This window comes from Balaenoptera borealis, assembly GCF_965194805.1.
Source record: "Balaenoptera borealis genome assembly, chromosome: 14".
NCBI classification, from domain to species: Eukaryota; Metazoa; Chordata; class Mammalia; order Artiodactyla; family Balaenopteridae; genus Balaenoptera; species Balaenoptera borealis.
Genome location: NC_138875.1, coordinates 2,559,378 through 2,577,363, shown reverse-complemented (window position 1 = coordinate 2,577,363; position 17,986 = coordinate 2,559,378). Strand labels below are relative to the sequence as shown.

At 52.1% G+C, this 17,986-nt stretch overlaps 1 protein-coding gene across 6 annotated transcripts in view; it reads right to left on the bottom strand.

Annotated features, from left to right (window-relative positions):
- Positions 1–17,986, bottom strand: part of ZNF516 (zinc finger protein 516) — a 113,054-nt gene that overhangs the window by 19,831 nt on the left and 75,237 nt on the right. For all 6 annotated transcript variants that reach the window (XM_082354025.1, XM_082354026.1, XM_082354028.1 and 3 more), the window contains exon 3: positions 46–1,452. In XM_082354025.1, coding sequence (XP_082210151.1) covers positions 46–1,452 — 1,407 coding nt within the window. The remainder of the gene's footprint in view (positions 1–45; positions 1,453–17,986) is intronic.

The window sequence follows — 17,986 nt, the reverse complement described above, 5'->3', positions numbered from 1 at the left end:
CCCAGGGCCCCCAGGGCGGGCGGGGAGAGGGCCCGCAGCCCTTACCTCTGTGCTCGAGCGCAGGGCCGTTGCCGCCCCAGCTCTGGTAGAGAGAAGCGAAGTCCTTTGGAATGTACGTCTTGAAGATATTGAGGATGTCCAGGCGTTTCTCGGGGCCCTCGGACGCAGGCTCTTGCTTGATGGTGTGCAGGACGGGCTGGGCCTGCGAGGCCGCAGTCCCTCTGGAGCCGACCTTGGCGGGGGGCTCTCGGGGAGGTAGAGGGGGGCCCCCGTCACCTTTCCCATGCGGCTGACCCTGAGGCTGAGGGCTGAACTTGGCTTTGGGCGGGTCCAGGGCACTGTGCTTATTTGGGGGACCGAGGCCGGCCCCCGCTGGGGGGAGGCCATACTTGTCCCCCTGCCTGCCGTTGGCCGGGGGCTGGGGAGCCGCCCGGGCGATGACGGTGGGCGTCGGTGTGGCACTTCTGCTGAAGCCCCCGCTGCCCGCCGCGGGCCCGGCTCTGGGGCCGGCCTCCTGCTTGGGCTTGGACGGGGGCGGCGGAGCCCCGGGCTGCTCGGGGCCGGGGCCGGGCTTGGTCTGCCGATGCCCGTCGGGGCCGGCCGCCCAGAGCGCACAGGGCCCGCCGGGGTGGCTCTCCTTGCTCCTGGGCAAGCCGGCGGCTTTCGTGGGCATCCCCAGGGGCGAGGGGCTCCCTTTGGGGCCCGGCGCCCCGCCCGGCACCTGAGTGCGGGTGAACCGGGAGATGGGCAGCGGCTGGCACTCTTTGCCCCCGAGGGCAGGCGGGGGGCCCGTGCGTCCGCTCCGGGTGAGGAAAACCAAGTTGTTTCTGATGCTTTTGTAACCGTTGGGCTGAATCCACTGGGGGGCCACGGAGTGGCAGCTGACCCTGTGCCAGATGCGCTTGTGCATCCAAAGCACCTCGGGGTAGTAGGTCTTATGGCTGCAGTAAGGACACGGGTGGACGGCCAGAGCAGCTTGCAGGGAGGAGGCCAGCTCCTGGTGGCTGGGGTCAGCCCGAGTCGACCGCTCACTCAGGTCCAGCGGGATCAGGTCGGGGGCCGGCGCCCTTTTCCCTCCCCCGGAATGCTCCGTGTTGTGCAAATCGGACAGCTTCTCTTGCGGGTGGGTGGCCTGGCTCTCAGAGGGGAGCTGCAGATCCGCAGTCTGAGGGGGACGCGAAGGGAGGTCTGCAGCATCCCTGGAGCCGGGGCCTTCTTGCTTGGGGTGAAATGCTGGCATCTTTAAGTCCACAGAAAACCTAGGCTGCTCTGCTCTCTTGGAAGTGTCTCTGCTACTGCTTTCAAGTACGGACACAGAAGCTGCGATCCCCGCGCCGGGCTCGCTGGCAGCTCTTCCCGACGGGTTATTTCCAAGTGTGTGACTTTGGTCTCCACCGGAGAGCACAGCGGAGGGTACTTCTTCAGGAAAGCAGCAGCGGTGTGGCTTTGTCCCTGGAGGATCGAAATGGAAAACGTGACGTTACCATCTCTCTTCAGAACAGAAGACAGAGAAGCACACCCAAACCGCCACGTGCACATGTGGAGGGAAGCGTGTGGGTCTCAGGAACAGTGCGATCCAGGACCTGGATCAGTAAGCTCTGTTAAGAGCGGATCAAACTTGAGGGCAAAATGGCGCTATTTGGGGTGAGGCTTCTTTTCCAATCAGATGACTCAGTAGACTACAGGGGAAAATAACATAGCTGCCTATCTAGTGACATACAACTACACCGTTACTAGTTAACAGAGGGGGACTAGTTCTATCCAAAACCAGGAAAAAAGACTTAATTCTTTATAACAGCATAAGGCTTTCCGTGACTTTCAAAGAACCCCTCAGCCCGTGGTCACAGAGAGGCAGGGCTGGAAGAGTGTGCTCTCCCCCCAGGGATCCTGCAGCTGCCTCAGAAACTACGGGCCGATTCAGGATGGGCCCCCGTGACTGCCTAGTAAAGTCCAACATTCAGCTCCAAAACCTGGACACCAACAGTTTCCTTTGGAGGCATGAGAGGGAAGGGGGTGAGTCACACTCTTCGTCCCCGCGCCTCCCTGGGTGGGACGCCCACTGCCGCTCCTGGGGGTCTGCCTGGAGCCTCCTACAGGAGAGCTGGCCGGGCACGGGTTCCCTGCCACGGGGCGGCCTCGCACCCTCCCGGGCGAGTGCCGGCGACATCACCCCAAGAGCAGCCAGGCTCCCTGAGCTTGGGCACCGAGGCTGCAAAGCTTCTCCCCAACCGGCCTGCACCGCAAGTGGATTCGACACGATTTAACAAAAAACCCACTTGAAGTCTGCACTGACGACCTTGGGTTTGTTTCAGTTAGAAGGTGCACAAACGTTTCTGGATGTCTTAAACCTTTCCGAGCTACAGAGCGTGGATTCTTTCCATCAGTACGAGCTCGGAGGTGTTTTTTCTCATTACAGGTGTCATAGCGGGGATGGACTAAAATCTTAGGTTTTCTTTTATGAGAAAGCCCAATACTGTGGGTTTTTAAATAAGAAGTTTTTAGAGATTTTAACATTCTCATGGAATGTAGGTATCTGTTTACATAGAATGTTCTTTAAAATTTTTCTATACTCAATGTTTTACTGTATTTCTAAAGTTAGTATTTTACTATACTCAATATTTTGTAATAACCTGTAAGGGAAAAGAATCTGAAAATACATATACACACACACACACACATACATATAACTGAATCACTGTGCTGTACACCTGAAACTAACATGACATTGTAAATCAACTATACTTCAATAAAAAACAAAAAATAAAATAAAATTTTTCTAAGTATATTTTTGGAGTTAAGACAGTAATCACATCAAATTGGTGAAAAAAGAAAGAAAAAAAAGTGTATTCCAAAGGGATCTTCAGGAAAGCAGGAAAGTGTCCTTCACAGAAGGCATTTACCAGAGACCTGAAGGAACACAGTGAACAAATATTCAGTGAACGCCTGAATGAACAAATATTCATTTTCAATTAGTAGGTAGTTACAGAGCCACTTACAAGCAACTTTAAAGGATTATGTCCACATAAGAAATGTTACCAGTATGTAGTGATCGGCAGAATTGGTCAGGAAACAAGACAAAAGAGGAATACATTTCTGATCCTATAGGCTCTGAAAAGCTAACATTTAAATAAAGTTAGATATACCTGCCTGTCATGTGGGTACCTAGCGTTACTCAGAAAGCAAACCGGGCGGCCCTGGAAAGCTCTGATGATAAAAAGGGCATTTAACCTGGAATTAAATGCAGGGGACCGTCTTGGCCTTTGTTTAATTCAGGCTGAGGCTCAGTCTGTGAAATTCACTTTTACACTTTCAAAGAGAGTCAGGACGGCGGCTTGGGGGACCTAGTTTTCCCTGCATTAAAGGCATATGGATTTATGAGAACACACGCCAAAGCCTATTAGTTGAAACAACAGGGCCGCTGTACCTGACACATCTGCAGGTGTTCAGAGCACATCTGTCAGAGCCCCCAAAGGTTATGTGCTCCCACAAAGGATTTCAAACATCACGAGACTCTCCAGTACCTCTGACCAAAACACCAAGTGAAAAATCACAGCAGGCCCTCCATCACAGTAACGGAATTCAGAGACACGGCTCCGAGGATCCCCGCACCTCACGGTGGGCCAGCACACCTGCGTGAGGGTTCCGAAACGCCTTCCTTAGCTCCTCACCTCTGTGCATGGGTCTTAAATTGCACTGAGTAGCAAAGGAAGCAGTTTGTAGCAATGTTAACGCAGATCAAAACGCACTTTTCAACTGCCCAGCTGAGAAAGCAGATTAGATCCATTCTGTGAGCCTTGGGATTCTGGTTTATACAACAGATACCGTTTCAAAATATTTTATCTCTGGTTTAGGGGGTAAAAAGCAAGAGCACCGTAAAAGCCCATGATTCCCTCTTTTGAGAGGCTTACCACACTGGTCATTTAGGGGACAGAAAGACACATGGACCTGGTGCCTCCTGACAGTCTTGGGCACAAGATGAAATGTGGCTGGACAACAAGGTAGACTGGGAGCTGACCCGACCCCCCCGCCCAGAATCCACAGGGAGGAAGGTCTCCTAAGGACGCTACAGCCTCGGTCCTCCCACAGCCCCACCATCACCAAAAAAAAAAAAAAAAAAAAAAAAAAGACAGAGATTCCAAAGTTTTCAACAGGATGGAACAAAGGCTGAAAACTAACAAGAAGAAACAAAGTGCAGGAAGTGAAAGGTCTGGCTTAAGGGCTGTGCTGTGAAAAAGAGTCCAGGCTCCTAGGGGACCACAAGCTCAGTGTGAGTCTCCATGGCCCAGGGTTTTATTGATGTATCAAGGTAAAGCCACAGCCACAGCCAGGGAGGCAAGGGCACCGAAAGCGCTCACCTAGCTGGAGGAGCCCAGTCTCGGCTCTGAGCCCCATACTAAGAAGAGCCAAAAGCATACCCAGGACAGGCTCATGGAGGGAGGTCTCCGGAAACCAAGTAATGTGGAGAACGACTGCAGGAACTTGGACTGTGCCACCTAGAACAGAGGGCTGCTGGCTGGACCACCACAAACTTTGACATTCAGTCCCTGGGTCCTGAAGGGAGGGAGGGAGGGCTAGTTCATCCACAGCAGCATTCTGGCTGCCCCCTGGCATCATCTGCAAAGGACGTGAACCATCACTGGAAGAAAGACCCAAGGCCAGTGCCGAGACCAAAAACCAGCCTTTGGGGAAGAAGGGTCTGCACGTTTTTTGAAAGAACCTTTGGGTGATTCTAACTGTGGCCACGATCAAGGCACGATGGGGTCGACAGAGGACAAATAACTGGGAGTCACGGAGAACCGGATTTCAGGAGAGGCCGAGACAGACAAAGAGCTGCCACGGGGCTGGAGGTCAGCTCCCAGCAGGCGGTGGGCGGGGGGAGGCGGCCTTCCGGGGTCCACAGGCTGTCTCTCTCTCCCTTCAACTCCAGGGCTGGGAGGATTATGCAGAAGGGACCAACGACCACCAGAAATGAATCGCCGGCTTCACAGGTGCCTCAACGGCCTCACAGCTTTTCTTCCAATTCAGTGGACTCAGATGTGGTGGAATCTGCACGGGTATGTCTGAGTGATGTAAGGGGGAAACACACTTCTTTTTTGAGAAAACGCTCTGTCATTGCTTCATGTGTAACTTTAAAAGCAGCAAGTTAGCACTTCCCTCTGGGAGCACGTGTGCAGCCATCCCACGGAAACCTGGGATGGGCCACAGGGAACGGTTTCAACTTCGGGGACTGAAGGCGCTTTTACAAGAAGAGCCTCATTTCTAAATCCTCGGTTATCATATATCACCTCATCAGGTCACCTTGGTTTAGTCTGTCCCCTTAGCATATGACTGTGGCTCTTTGCCTCTCTTTTTATGTTTATTATAATTTCTTCGCTTCCCACCCTTGGTTAAAACAAAAAACAAAACAGAAACTCTCAAAACAGAAACAAAAAACAAAACAGAAGCTAACGCAGCACAGAACCCTGCATGCCTTTACCTTACGGTGGGCCTTCCCCTGGCACGAGTGTCCCGACGGACCCTTCGGTAAACCTACGGTCACTGCAGGCAGCTGTGTCCTGGGTATGGAGGGAGGAGCTTTATAGGCTGACTTGTGCCCGCCGTCAACTGATTCCTGACCAGTCTCCCCAGCTTCTCACCCCAGTTAGTTACGCTGTGAACTCAGGTGACTCATTCTGATAGGAGCCTAAGCAAATCTCAGAGGATGTTATCAGCTACTAACGTCTATAGCGGGATCGAGAGGAAGCAGGAGCAATGTGGATCACCAGTCCCGCCTGCCGAGACGCGGCTCTACGTCACCAGGGAGGGTCAACTGCTGGTGGCCAGACTTGGTCCCCGGCGCCCGCCGGCCTGGTTCCCCTAGGCAAGCGGGATGTGGTGCCAGACGCCGGCAGCGGTACCCCGGTCATGGCTGACCACACCACCCGGCCAGCATCGCCCAGCCTCGTCTAGGGGTGGCGTGGCCCTGATGGGGTCCCCAGGCAGCGAGGGCCTGGCTCGCAGCAGGAACCACACAGACGTCCGCTGTTGCCCTTAAGGGGAAGGAGGCGTCTTGGTTCCCGCCGGTGAGCTGCCGTCCAGCCGGGAGCGCCCAGTGCGGGACTGGGAGGAGGACTCCCCCTTCCCCAGGAGCCGGAACCCCAGCGGAGCCGTCTACACCCGCTATCACCTCTCTCAACACATCCAGGAGGTAATGCTGCTCTCCCCCACGCTGCAGGTACGGAAACTGGGGCAGAGAGCAGCTTCCAGAAGGCCTCGCTGTGGCTGGGGGAGCCCGATCCCTACCCTGGCCGTCCGGCCCTCGCCCACCCGCTGCGTCCACGGCTGGGGAGGGTCCGCAGGGATGGAGGTGACCCTGTCCGGTAACTGCTGGGGAAGAATCAGAGGCTACGGGGGAAACCTAACTTGACTTTTCCAAAAACTTACCCGTATTTGGGCTGGGTGCTCGTAAGGTGAAGTACTGAGCCTCACGTGTGCAGCAAGTTTCTAGAACTTTTCATATTGGACCCCAAATGACTTCAGGTCCTGCAATTCTAGAAGACGAACTTTCTCTCCAAAATAGGATGCACAAGCACATGGTCACGCAGGAAAACTCAAAATGGCGGCCAGAGAAAGCAGTTCGCAAAGTACTGATCGACCCTGGTCACGCTGGAGAGGGCCGCCTGGCCGCCTCCCAGGGCCCAGAGGTTTCAGAGCCACGGCCTCCCCGCCCCCAGCGCCCCATGCCACCTGGCCACAGGACCAGCGCGTGGCCCCAGGAAGTGTGCAAGCTGCAGAGGAAACAGGAAGAGATGCTCTCTCCTGCGGCCCCTCCTCCTGCCCCAGGAGGTGATCTGGGAACAACCTGAGTATGAGATTCCATCAGCAGCCCCGTCCCTGAGTTAAAACCCAGATGTAACATCTGTAGTGATGACCGCAAAGGGCAGCTGGCGCTCAAGGCTGAGAGCAGTCTGCGTATTCAGGTACTTGGTTCTCCCAACCCCAGTGGCTGTGACCATGAGATTGCCTTCATGCCCCTTCCTAGCCGTTCCTCTTCGTTGAAAAGAAAGATCCACCAAACTAATTCCACACACAAGTGTATGAAGGGGGAGCGGGGTTGAGTAGGTTCTCGAGATAGAAAATAGCCTAAACCCAAATTATTCTTGTGATTTGAGCCTTATATGGGACAAACAATAACCCTCTCCCCAAAGATACAATATCCAAAGTACTGTAAGCCTGAAGAATTCTCACAATTAAGAACTCCCCGATTAAAAGCAATTTTGAGATTTCAGAGGTTATTTTTAATATTTGTGAGTTCCTAGTAACTTTTATAACACATATTACCAGTTACTGAAAACTTCCTATGACACCAAGAACATCCGTTTTTAAATAATGTTTCTCAGAAGACCCTTCTTTTCTAATTTCTTTTACCCTGTCTTAAAAAGGGACAGCTGGGGCCCTTCCCTAGTGGCGCAGTGGTTAAGAATCCACCTGCCAATGCAGGGGACACGGGTTCGAGCCCTGGTCCGGGAAGATCGCACATGCCGCGGAGCAACTAAGCCCATGCACCACAACTACTGAGCCTGCGCTCTAGAGCCCGCGAGCCGCAACTACTGAGCCCTCGTGCCACAACTACTGAAGCCTGCGCGCCTAGAGCCCGTGCTCCACAACAAGAGAAGCCACCACAATGAGAAGCCCGCGCACCGCAACAAAGAGTAGCCCACGTTCGCCGCAACTAGAGAAAGCTCACGAGCAGCAACGAAGACCCAATGCAGCCAAAAACAAAAAATTTTAAAAATTTAAAAATTAAAGAAAAGGGAAAGCTGTTAACAAAAATAGATACAGGGCAGAATAAAAGGTATGATGTTTTGAGAGAAATGAGAGCCATTATGCATCCAGATTTAGCTGAAACTTGAGAGTTAACTGAGACAATTAAAACGCAGGAAATTAACAAAGAGAAAACTGCATAGGTGTCTGGAGGTGGAAAGAGTCCCTGGAAAGATATTTCAGCTAAAAGAATCTCAGAAACACTGAATCTCAATGAAATGTGATGAAGAGGATTATCGTAGGATGTCTTGGATACAATGTAGAAATGACTTAAGAAAATGTTTTAGCTCCAATATCGATGGGGCTTTTCGATTAACAAACGGCTTAATAAGCTTTCTGTGCAAGTGAAGCAAAGGAAATGCTGAAAAACACTGCCCCGGGCTGGTTCAATCTGGAAGTTCTCCTTCTGGGAAAATAAAGGAAAATAACCAAGGGGCAAAGACACGCTTATTATTGGTCGTATACAGAGGGGCATCCAGAAAAGCACGTGACCAAGTGACCTACTTGCGAGGCTGCTTTAAGGAGGGGTTACAGCAAACAAGGAAATCACCAGGGCTTCCAGGCCCAGGAACAACACCAGCACCAAAGTGAAAGTCCCAGCTCTGCCCCACTTCACCCTTTGTAAAAGGACAGGCTTTGTTTCCATAGAGAATAATACAGAAACTGCTTCTAATGGCCCAGTATCCATCAAGGACTATTCAGCTCTATGGTCAGAAAGTCTCTTTAAAAGAAGTGTTTCAAAGCTCTCTCACTCATTATACATATAATGTGAACTATAATAATTAATAATAATAATAATAACAATAAAGTCTCAGTAAGGAAACCAGACAGAACTAGAACAATGAGTGACAACTGAATAATCATGTTTTAAAATTTTTATAAATGAACCAATATTTTATTCCCTAAATTGTTCCTGCTTGTTTTTCTGTCTGTCTGAATACAGTACAGAAGTTTTCATTTTATGTAATTAATCTATTCACATAAATAACTCACAAAACTGTAATTTATTTGCATTAATGGAAAAATATGTAAATATCTTAGCACTCTAGAAGCCGGATTTTGATTTCTGAAGAAAAACAGTTACAGATTAAATACAGGCCTTCTGACTAAACAGTGTAACCACCGTTCCACAAGGACACTTAAAGCCTGAAATCTGGGAAATAATGTTTTCAAGAACATTCCTATTCAGAGAGTACAAAACCAACATTTTAAAGGTTAATCAAATACCTCGCGTTTCCACCCAAGCTTCCAGTAACTAGAGGGAAGTCCGTCCTGCCATAAAACATAATCACATTCTAGAAATCTAGAACTTAACTGCTTCCTGACTGACGCAACCATAAAAATGTGTCACTCGGGTCACTTGTGTGTGTTTTTAAATCGAATCCATGCTGAAGTGAATAGAATTCAAGTCTATTTTCACGGCTACTGTCCATTTTATACACCCTCCTTCACCCCCCAAATCCTAACAGGAAGTATAAACTCGTCCACGTGACAAAATTCAAACAAATGTAAAAATGAAAAGAAACCATTAAACAAAACTTTACAAACCACACTCTGAAGAGTAATGAACATTTCCACTTTACAAAGGCAAAGAGAAAGTAAATCGAATGTTATAAAGAAGTATGTTGAAGCCGAAGTAATTGTAGAAAGAAGGTATTTGTATGGCTTCTAGATTTTAAAATGCCATTAAGAAGGTGCAGTAAGGAACAGCCCGGGGAAGCTTAGCACATGATGCTTCTTTTGCGTCCGTCATCCTCCAGCCCTGCTGCTTCCTAACGGGCAGGACTGGTACACCAACTGCTAAACCCCCACAAAGAACGCACGTCCCTTAAACCGCCTTCGTTTCTTCTTCCACAAGCTGCGTTTTAAGAGACCAAGCTCCGAGCAAGACTTCGGCAGAGAAGTCACCCTGTAAATCTCCAACATAAAAACAACTACAACAGACACAGACTAGCGTTCACATGGTTGAAAAGTTTGTCTGCTGCTTAATTATCCCGAGATACAAAACCCGAGTTCTGTGTATTTACAAACAAATTATAATGACCCTTTTTAAAGAAACTGGGACTCTTTATCAGGACAATCTTTCAGATGTAAAACCAAGCACGTGCTGACCTGCAGAACAAAGGCCACTCTGGGGCACACTGCTGGCCGGGCCGGCCCTGGAGCCGCGGCTTCCGGCGCCGTGTGCGGACCTCACCACTAGATGGCGCCCGCTCCCAACGCGAGACCCCCGCTGCCGGCGCCCGCGCTCCGCGTGGCGTCCCGGGTTTCAGAAACGGACCGAGGAGGCATGACTTTTGAACAACAGGTACGTGTCTGCCAAAGAGGTACACAGACAACTTGTTTTACGTGTGCAGCAGTACAGTTGTGCATATTTCTTCTGAAAGGGCTTCGCAAGTACCGAATGTATCTGAAATGGGTAAGAGTAGTTCATCTAAAGCTCTTGAAGTGTCTTACATTTTTATGTCTGTTCCCCAGCATTTTCAGAGGTTAAAATGTGGAGAGCTGTAAACTAGTGATATACTTGGATGATCTGGCTAACTCAGGTGAAATGATCTGTCTATGCCATTACACCGTGAGGGTCAGATTACAGGCAGCACCTACCAAGGTCCAATTTTTGGACAGAAACCAGGGTGCTTCAAAGCGGAACCAACCGGCCCAAGACAGGCACGACATGGCCTGATGTCCTTCCACACAGAACTTTGTCTACATGAAAACCAAACTTCTTTTCATTCGTGGGGCACTGTCATATGTGCCTTCAGATTGCGGGTGGGCAAAACGTTCTGGGGACACGATTTCTGAGCACTTGGCATCTACACGCCCGCGAAGTTAAACCTTTATTATTTCACGAAGCTGACCGTATACAATAAGCATCCCATCTTGCCTGGTCCAGCATCCCTCCTCCTATGGCGCCAGCTGATGTGTAACAAGGATGGTCCTGACCTCACACGGAGTTAACTGTGAACTAGGAAGCCGTGAGTCTGGGAAGGAACCGCGGAGAATGTTAACTAAGCAGCACCAGCTTGTTTGCCTTGTCATCTCATCCCCACCAGAAGCTGGTTCTCTGGCCTTTTATGGTTATAAATGTATAAGTGAGTATAAAATACAGAGATTTTCTGTATCGCTCACATAAAGAGTTCAAACTATTTTATAAATATCATATCTCAGATGTTTCACTCCCCCAGAGACACTTAGGGGCAAGAATTATTTTATATTTTACTTGATAATTTAAGCAAATATTCCCAAATCACATCACTAAACTGTTTCTGGACTCTTCGGCAGGCTGTCCAGGCCTGCTGTACAAGGGGTTGTAGTTATACTGTTTTCCATTAAAATGCAAAAACAAAGCATACATACATTTCTTCTTCATGAACTTCGTTCTTTGGTTTTCACTTTCTCCCTTTTTTTTTAATAAAGAGGAAATAGCTGTATTCCTCTTTCTTGCATATCTTTGGTTTTTCTCCTGATAGCTCACCTTCAATTTATCCAGTTTTTTAAAAGTCTAGACAAAGAATTACAAAACCCCGATGGAGCAAGGCCGCACAGAAAAATCGCAGGAAAGCCCCAATTACTAACGTTTATTTTCTCAATCCTTTTAGTCATATTTCTATTTTGAGAAGCAGTTGCAATATCGTTATTTCTGTGACTGTTTTCCAGGAGCTCGTTGGCTAAGTGGGAGCTGTGAATCTATGAATTAAAAATGTTCACAGCTAAGTAGAGGGTTTTCCGTCCAATTCTATCAGCTGAACTCAAAAGGGAAGGCCCTCCACCCGGTCCCTCTGCTTCCACGGGCTTGGCTTCCCATCCGAGGCCGTCTAAGGGGACCTGCAGCTGTGGGATCCCGCCCGCCCGGCCCGAAGTAACTCGCCCACCCGCGTGGAGAGATATGGGGGGGAGGGGGGGGAATCAGCACACACACTGGTCACCAGTGTCACTCAGCCCACGACAGGCCCTGCTGCACTCAGGCGTGCTCAGCACCCTCTGTGCACCGGCTGAGTGTGGGCAGCTCCTTGACAGTGATGTGTGCACGTGCGTGTGTGCACGTGTGCCTGTGCGTGTGTGCACGCGTGGGAGGGGGCGGTGGCCACCCCAGGGGGTGGGGACGGCTCTCAGAGGACATACTCTGAGGACACAAGTCACGTCTCAGCCCCGTGTCTTCCACTCGCTAAAGGTGCCATCTCGGTCAATACTAATTAACTTGTTCGCTCTTCGTAGAAAACCCAGGCGTGACTGCGATGCTTCTCGCTGGACTCAGTCGTGAGCTGAGCACACACGTGGCCCTCACGAGAGCGCCCCCAGCGAGAGGGCTGCTGCTCATCAAACCGCCAGCGAACAAGCAGACTTGCGGTGACGAAGGCAGCGGCCCGGCCACGCGCCAGGGTCCGGAAGGTTCCCCCACGTCCTCTGCTCTGCCCGCCCTACCATGCCTGTGACCTGCGTTCTCCCTCCGCACCCACCTCCCGAGGCCCCTTGGGGACAGGGACCCGGATCCTCCCCGGAACACCGAGTTTGGCCTGGACAACAGCAGGACGTAAGATGGGAAGTGACCTGAAAAGTCACCACTGGTCTGAACGTCTAGATTCTGTGACCTAAACCCACTTTTTAAAAACGGCAGCCACTGACGCTCTCTCTTCTCTCTGACCTAAAAAACACCCTCACCAGGCTGCTGGGGTTCTAGCCCCCTTAATCTATAGCCTCCACGTCTCTCCAGATGCCGGCAGCTTGCAGTTTTATACGGGACTGAAAAGATGTACTGATCCTGGCGGCAGAGCTGAAGCCACAATAAAGCAAAGATGCAGCGTGTTCATGAACGTGATTTATCGGCAGAGCTGTCGAGTCATCCCGGGGCTACACTGGGAATCACCAGGCCCAGCCGGCACCCTCTCCTGTCTGTGTCCGTCCGTCCTGATCCTTCCCTCCTCACAGGCACAAAGGGGACGCACGTGCAGGCAGTCACGTGGCCACGCACACTCACAGTCACATGTGCAGATGCACGCCCAGCCACAGGCATGTACGCAGTGCACACACAGGCTCACACGCACATGCGGTTTCCCACAAGGGAACGGCAGCGTGTCTGGGCTGGAGGACCGCCGGGGGCAGCTACTATCCAACCAGATAATTGCCCACGTGACCCCGAGTCCTGAGAACTCGCTCCCTTTCCCACAGCCAGACAATTACAAAGTCCAGAATTCAAAACCCAATGAATACACCATTCTTTAAAAGGAGAAAACGTGTGTGTGCGCGTTGGGGCTATTTTTAAAAGCTGAGCGCATCAATGCATACCCTGAAAGCCTTCAAGTGGCCAAGCTCAGCACCAGCACAAGCCACACACGCAGGCACCCAGGGTCCCCGCTTCTCTCTTCCACTCAGACTCCGATCAACTTCTCGATTTCTAGAAAACACATTCACCAAACCTAAGACACGTAACTGCAAAACACGAAACGGCTATTATCTTTAGAATCTGGGAAAAAATTACACAGCCACCCGCCCTGGTCGCTGTGTCTTCAGAACCACAGCTCCGTGGCGACACATCCACACGGGTCACCTCGGGTCTCTGCGCACCAGTCAAGGCTACCGCTCGGCCTGTGTGCCACGAGTTCCCTGGACGCACCCGGGGCACCAGCCCTGCGGCCGAAATCGCCCCATTTCCGCTCTGCGGGGGCAGGTGGCCAGGGCGAGGACCTCGGCCTTCCACTCCTGCCCAGCAGCTTCTGCAAAGCACCCAGCAGGCACGGACCGACCTCTGGGCCTGAGCTAGACGGCAACAGCGCTCAGCAAACGCCGTGAGCAAAGCAGGGACCGCGGAGGCCAACCGCCTCTTCTGCCTCGCTGCCAGCTGGGCACGGGGGATGCTCCACGTACGGCCTCACTGCCGCTCCAGGGGACCCTCGGCCACCGTCCCTACTACCCCCGCAAGCCCCGGTGACCCCGTGATCACCCCCGTGTGCATGTGCACATGCATGCGTGTGCCCCTGGGTACACGCATGTGCACCGTGGTCCCCAGGAGGCCACAGAACCTGTTAAGCCATAGGAGACGGTGCATCCACCCTCACGGTCCCCGGCAGCGAACTCTGCGGTACACACCTGCCCCTTGGCTCCTCCCAAACCTTCCAAAGCCACAGCTCAGGCGGGCACAGGGTCAGCGGATATGAACTTTCCTTGGAAGCGCCTGGTGAAACGGCTTCCCGGCACCAGGGCAACGGCGCAACCCATCAGGCAACAGGGGACACAGTCACCCCCAGGGGCAGGGTCTGCAAAGGCACCACGATCCGAGGCAGCCCCACGCAGCCCCTCACGCTGGACCCCCTCGGACGCTCACACAACGTCCAACCGATCAGCAGCCCAGAGGCTGCAACGCGCCCCCAGCGCCCAGGCCACGAAGCGATGCGGCCAGCGTCGCACACAGGGGCTGGGGGCCCCGGTCCCGGCTCAGACTCGACCCCGCCCGCCCGTGGAGCCGCTGCAGCCCTGTCTGCAGGGCAGGAAACCCAGGGATGGCTCAGAGGTGCGACACGGATGGGCCTGCAGATGAGGAGGGGCGGGACGACGCCGGACGGGCAGGAGACGTCGTGGGGGGGTGACGAGGACAGCCTCTCGTGCCCTTTGCCTTCCGGACGCTCAAGGCTGTTGTGTCCTCAGAGTGGCTCTGCTCACGGTTAATTTAAAAACCACAATGAAGCGTCCACCCATTACGGACAACCCCAGTCATAAATCCTTCCGTATTTTTACACATCGGTCTGTGAGTCTGTGACTCACCCACACAGCACACGAGAAACACGTGTCGCTTTAACTGCAGAGCCTCGTTACTGGGTTCACGGAGGAAAAGGCCTGTCGCATCCCTGGGGTCGAAAGGCCGTTCCCCGTGGCTTGGAATCCCACCTGCAGTCCCCTGGGGCGGCGGGCACGCGGCGAGCCTGGTACTGCACCAGGCCAGGGGTCTGCTGACCGCCAGGGGTCCATCAGGATGACCGGCTTCCACGCCAGCCAGCCGGCACAGCGCCACGCCCCGCCCTGCCACGGAACGTCCACAGAAGAGGCGTGCTGACGTCGGCGGAGCAGGCCACGCAACAGCAGCATCCTCGGGGGCAGCACGACCTCTGGGACCTCTAAGCCGGCCTCTCCTTCAGGGCCCACATCCCCGGCCGCCACATCCCCATCTCGGTCATCGTCAGGAAGCATCCCTGCCCGTGGACAACGGACTCCTTCGCCACTGGGTACCGCCTGCCTGCTTCTGCACCTGAGGCCTTACTGTTAATCTAATTCTTCTTCTTAAAACAAACAGCAAAGCCTGTGAAAGCAGCTTTCACGTCTCACCAAGGCCTTCCCTTTCCAGGCTAACCCTTCACGGTTTTGCTGACCTGTCGGCATGGGTGAGGATTTCTGGGCTTCTGCTGAAACTTTTTTGTTGACCCAAGAGATGTACAGATGCCCAGGTGTCAGGAACACCCTCTTTTTCACCATCAGCGGCGGGTCCCACCCGAATCTACGGACGATCCTGAAACAGACAGGGTGTCTCTTTCTCAGAGTCAGAGACGCGGAGCTCTAAGTGTGCAGGTGAGACTGCAGCCCGGCCGCCTCCCTGCCCCGACCTGGCCCCTACCTGGGCAGCCTTGGACACCCAAGCCTGGGAGGGTCCCCCTGGCAGTGAGACCCACCTGTTGGAACCCAGGCTCTCTTGGTTCCAAGCAAGGGTGTGCAGGTGTGAACTCGGAGCTGCGCCCCGAATCAACAGGACACGAGCCCCCGACGGCCGTCCCCTCACAGGGCAGCGGACACCAGCCGAGCCACCGGTCTACCGTGCCATCCCAGGAAACACCTCCATCCCGCCGAACTCGTTTAGCCTCTTTATGGTAAAATAAATCAGAGATTCCGAAAATACACAAAACCAGTTCATGGTTCAATAAGTTACTCTAAGGCGATCGCTCTCATAACCGCACCCAGGTCAAGAAACAGGCGCTGCCACCCCCCAAAGCCCCGACCGTGCCCCCTGCACACACGCACGGAGCCTCCACCCCGGGCTCTGTGGCGCTCGCTCCCGCACTCCCACGTGCCTCTGCAGGTCAGGCCCTCTGGCCCCCAGCTGTCCCCACCCCGCCCTCCTCCTACCCCCGTTTCTACCGGAACATCCCCGACCTGCGGGCAGTCAGCGCGCTCTCCCGTCCTCGGCGTTGGTGCCACGTTGGCCTGGCCGCCTCTCCCACGAATTCACGGGGTGACGAGGACAGAGGAGTGTCACCAGAACTGAGACGAGACCTCATGTTCCGGGGGGTGAGGAGCGGTCTGGGTCCTGGGGGACAAAACTGGTAAGAGGGGAAAATACGCTCCGTTTCGGATCACGCGTCACGATGACCTTGCTGTCATCGTCGGGACGTGCGTCCCTAACCACACACTGCTGTCCGAAGCGGATGGCGGCTCCCGGCAGAGCTGTGAGCCGGTGACCGGGAGCCACTCCGACTCCCAGCCGCTTCCCGGGACCCTCAGTCCTGTGCGACCCGCCCCCGGGGAACTGGGAGGACCCAGAACCGAGGGTGACTCAGCTCACCCCGAGATTTAAAGGGTGGCGTCAAAGAACCTGGAAAGGGGAAAACGCCTCACGATGGGAGGTGCAGACGGCCGCTGTCACCATGAGGAAGCCCGCAGGGCACTGGTCACGAGGCTGCATCAACGTTATCCCCCAAAACCCAGAGGGACCAAGGCAGCCGGACAGGGGACAAGAGAAGTCCGAGAAGAGGATTCAAAGCTGACAGCTGTGCGTGTTTCCAGGCTGACTGTCTCTGTTCTCTAATTGCTATAAAACAACCTCTACAGGGCTGTCCTGGGTAGCCCTGTAAGGGGCTGCCTCGGCGGACAAGTTTTCCTATGAAAGATTCACCATCAGCATTCAATAACCTATCTCCTTAACACCTGGAAATAAGGTCACCATGAACACTGGGACCCAAAGCATTGAGAGTAGCTCCGCTAAACAAGTCCCAGCCACCCATTCACAAGCCAAGGCAAAATGCATGAACAGAGACAGACATCCTTATCTGTCTAACCTTCAGAAAAGAGAGAGCTGTGAAATACTAAAATTCAATTAGAATTCCAATTTGGAATTTGAGATTAACATACACACACTACTATATATAAAACAGATAAAACAACAAGGTCCTACTGTACAGCACAGGGAACTCTATTCAGTATCTTGTAATGACCTATAATGGAAAAGAATCTGAAGAAGATGATGTACATATATATCTATATCTATATATATACACACACACACGCGTGACAATCAATTTGCTGTATGGCTGAAACACTGTAAATCAACTATACTTCAGTAAAATAATTGAAATTAAAAAAAATCATGACACATTAAATGAGAATTTTTTTGGCCACTGACCCTGTGTTTTACAATTTCCCATATTCTGTAGTTATATCTTTTCACAATAAGTGGACAAACGTAAATTATAGTGACCATTAAAAAAAAAAATTCTTTAATTCATAAAAGTTATAATTTCAGAGGAATATACAGCAAATGAGTAGAGATACATATACATATGTCTACTTCCAATTTAAGCAAATACAAACAAATACACAGCCTGAAGAGGAGCGTACCGAGAGAAAAGATTTCAGGACAATTAGGTTGAAACTTTCCTAAATGGGGCAGTTCACCCAGTTTCCTCTGCATGGATATGTACTGTATAAAAATTCTATTTTTTGTAGATCAAGGATACTAGAGTAGAACTCCGATGACCAAATTTTCATTACCGAACTTAATGACAAAAATTTCATTATCAAAATTAATACAATTCTATTTCTTAACCTTGCCCTCAAAAGACTACAGTAAATGCTACCGCTGGCACAACTCGTTTGCCAATTGAAATTAAAAAGAAAAAAACTCTAAGAAGATAATTTTGAAGTTAACAGTATTTTGAGGGGGGGAAAAAAAAGGCAGGCACTTGAATACCACCTGAGGAGAAATTATTTTTCTGGTAGGAACAGTACCATTCACACCAGAGTGAATTACACCCAATATGACACTCCCAATGGCCAGTCTCCAAGAGCCACACGGCCCTGCAGCCGCGTTTGATGTTCCAGGTCCCCAAATGAGAGGCCCGGGCGGATCTAGAGCCAGGCTCGGCCCCCGGCGGGGGGGGGGGGCATCTTTCTTCCAGCAGAGACAATCCTGGAATGTCTGGGAGCC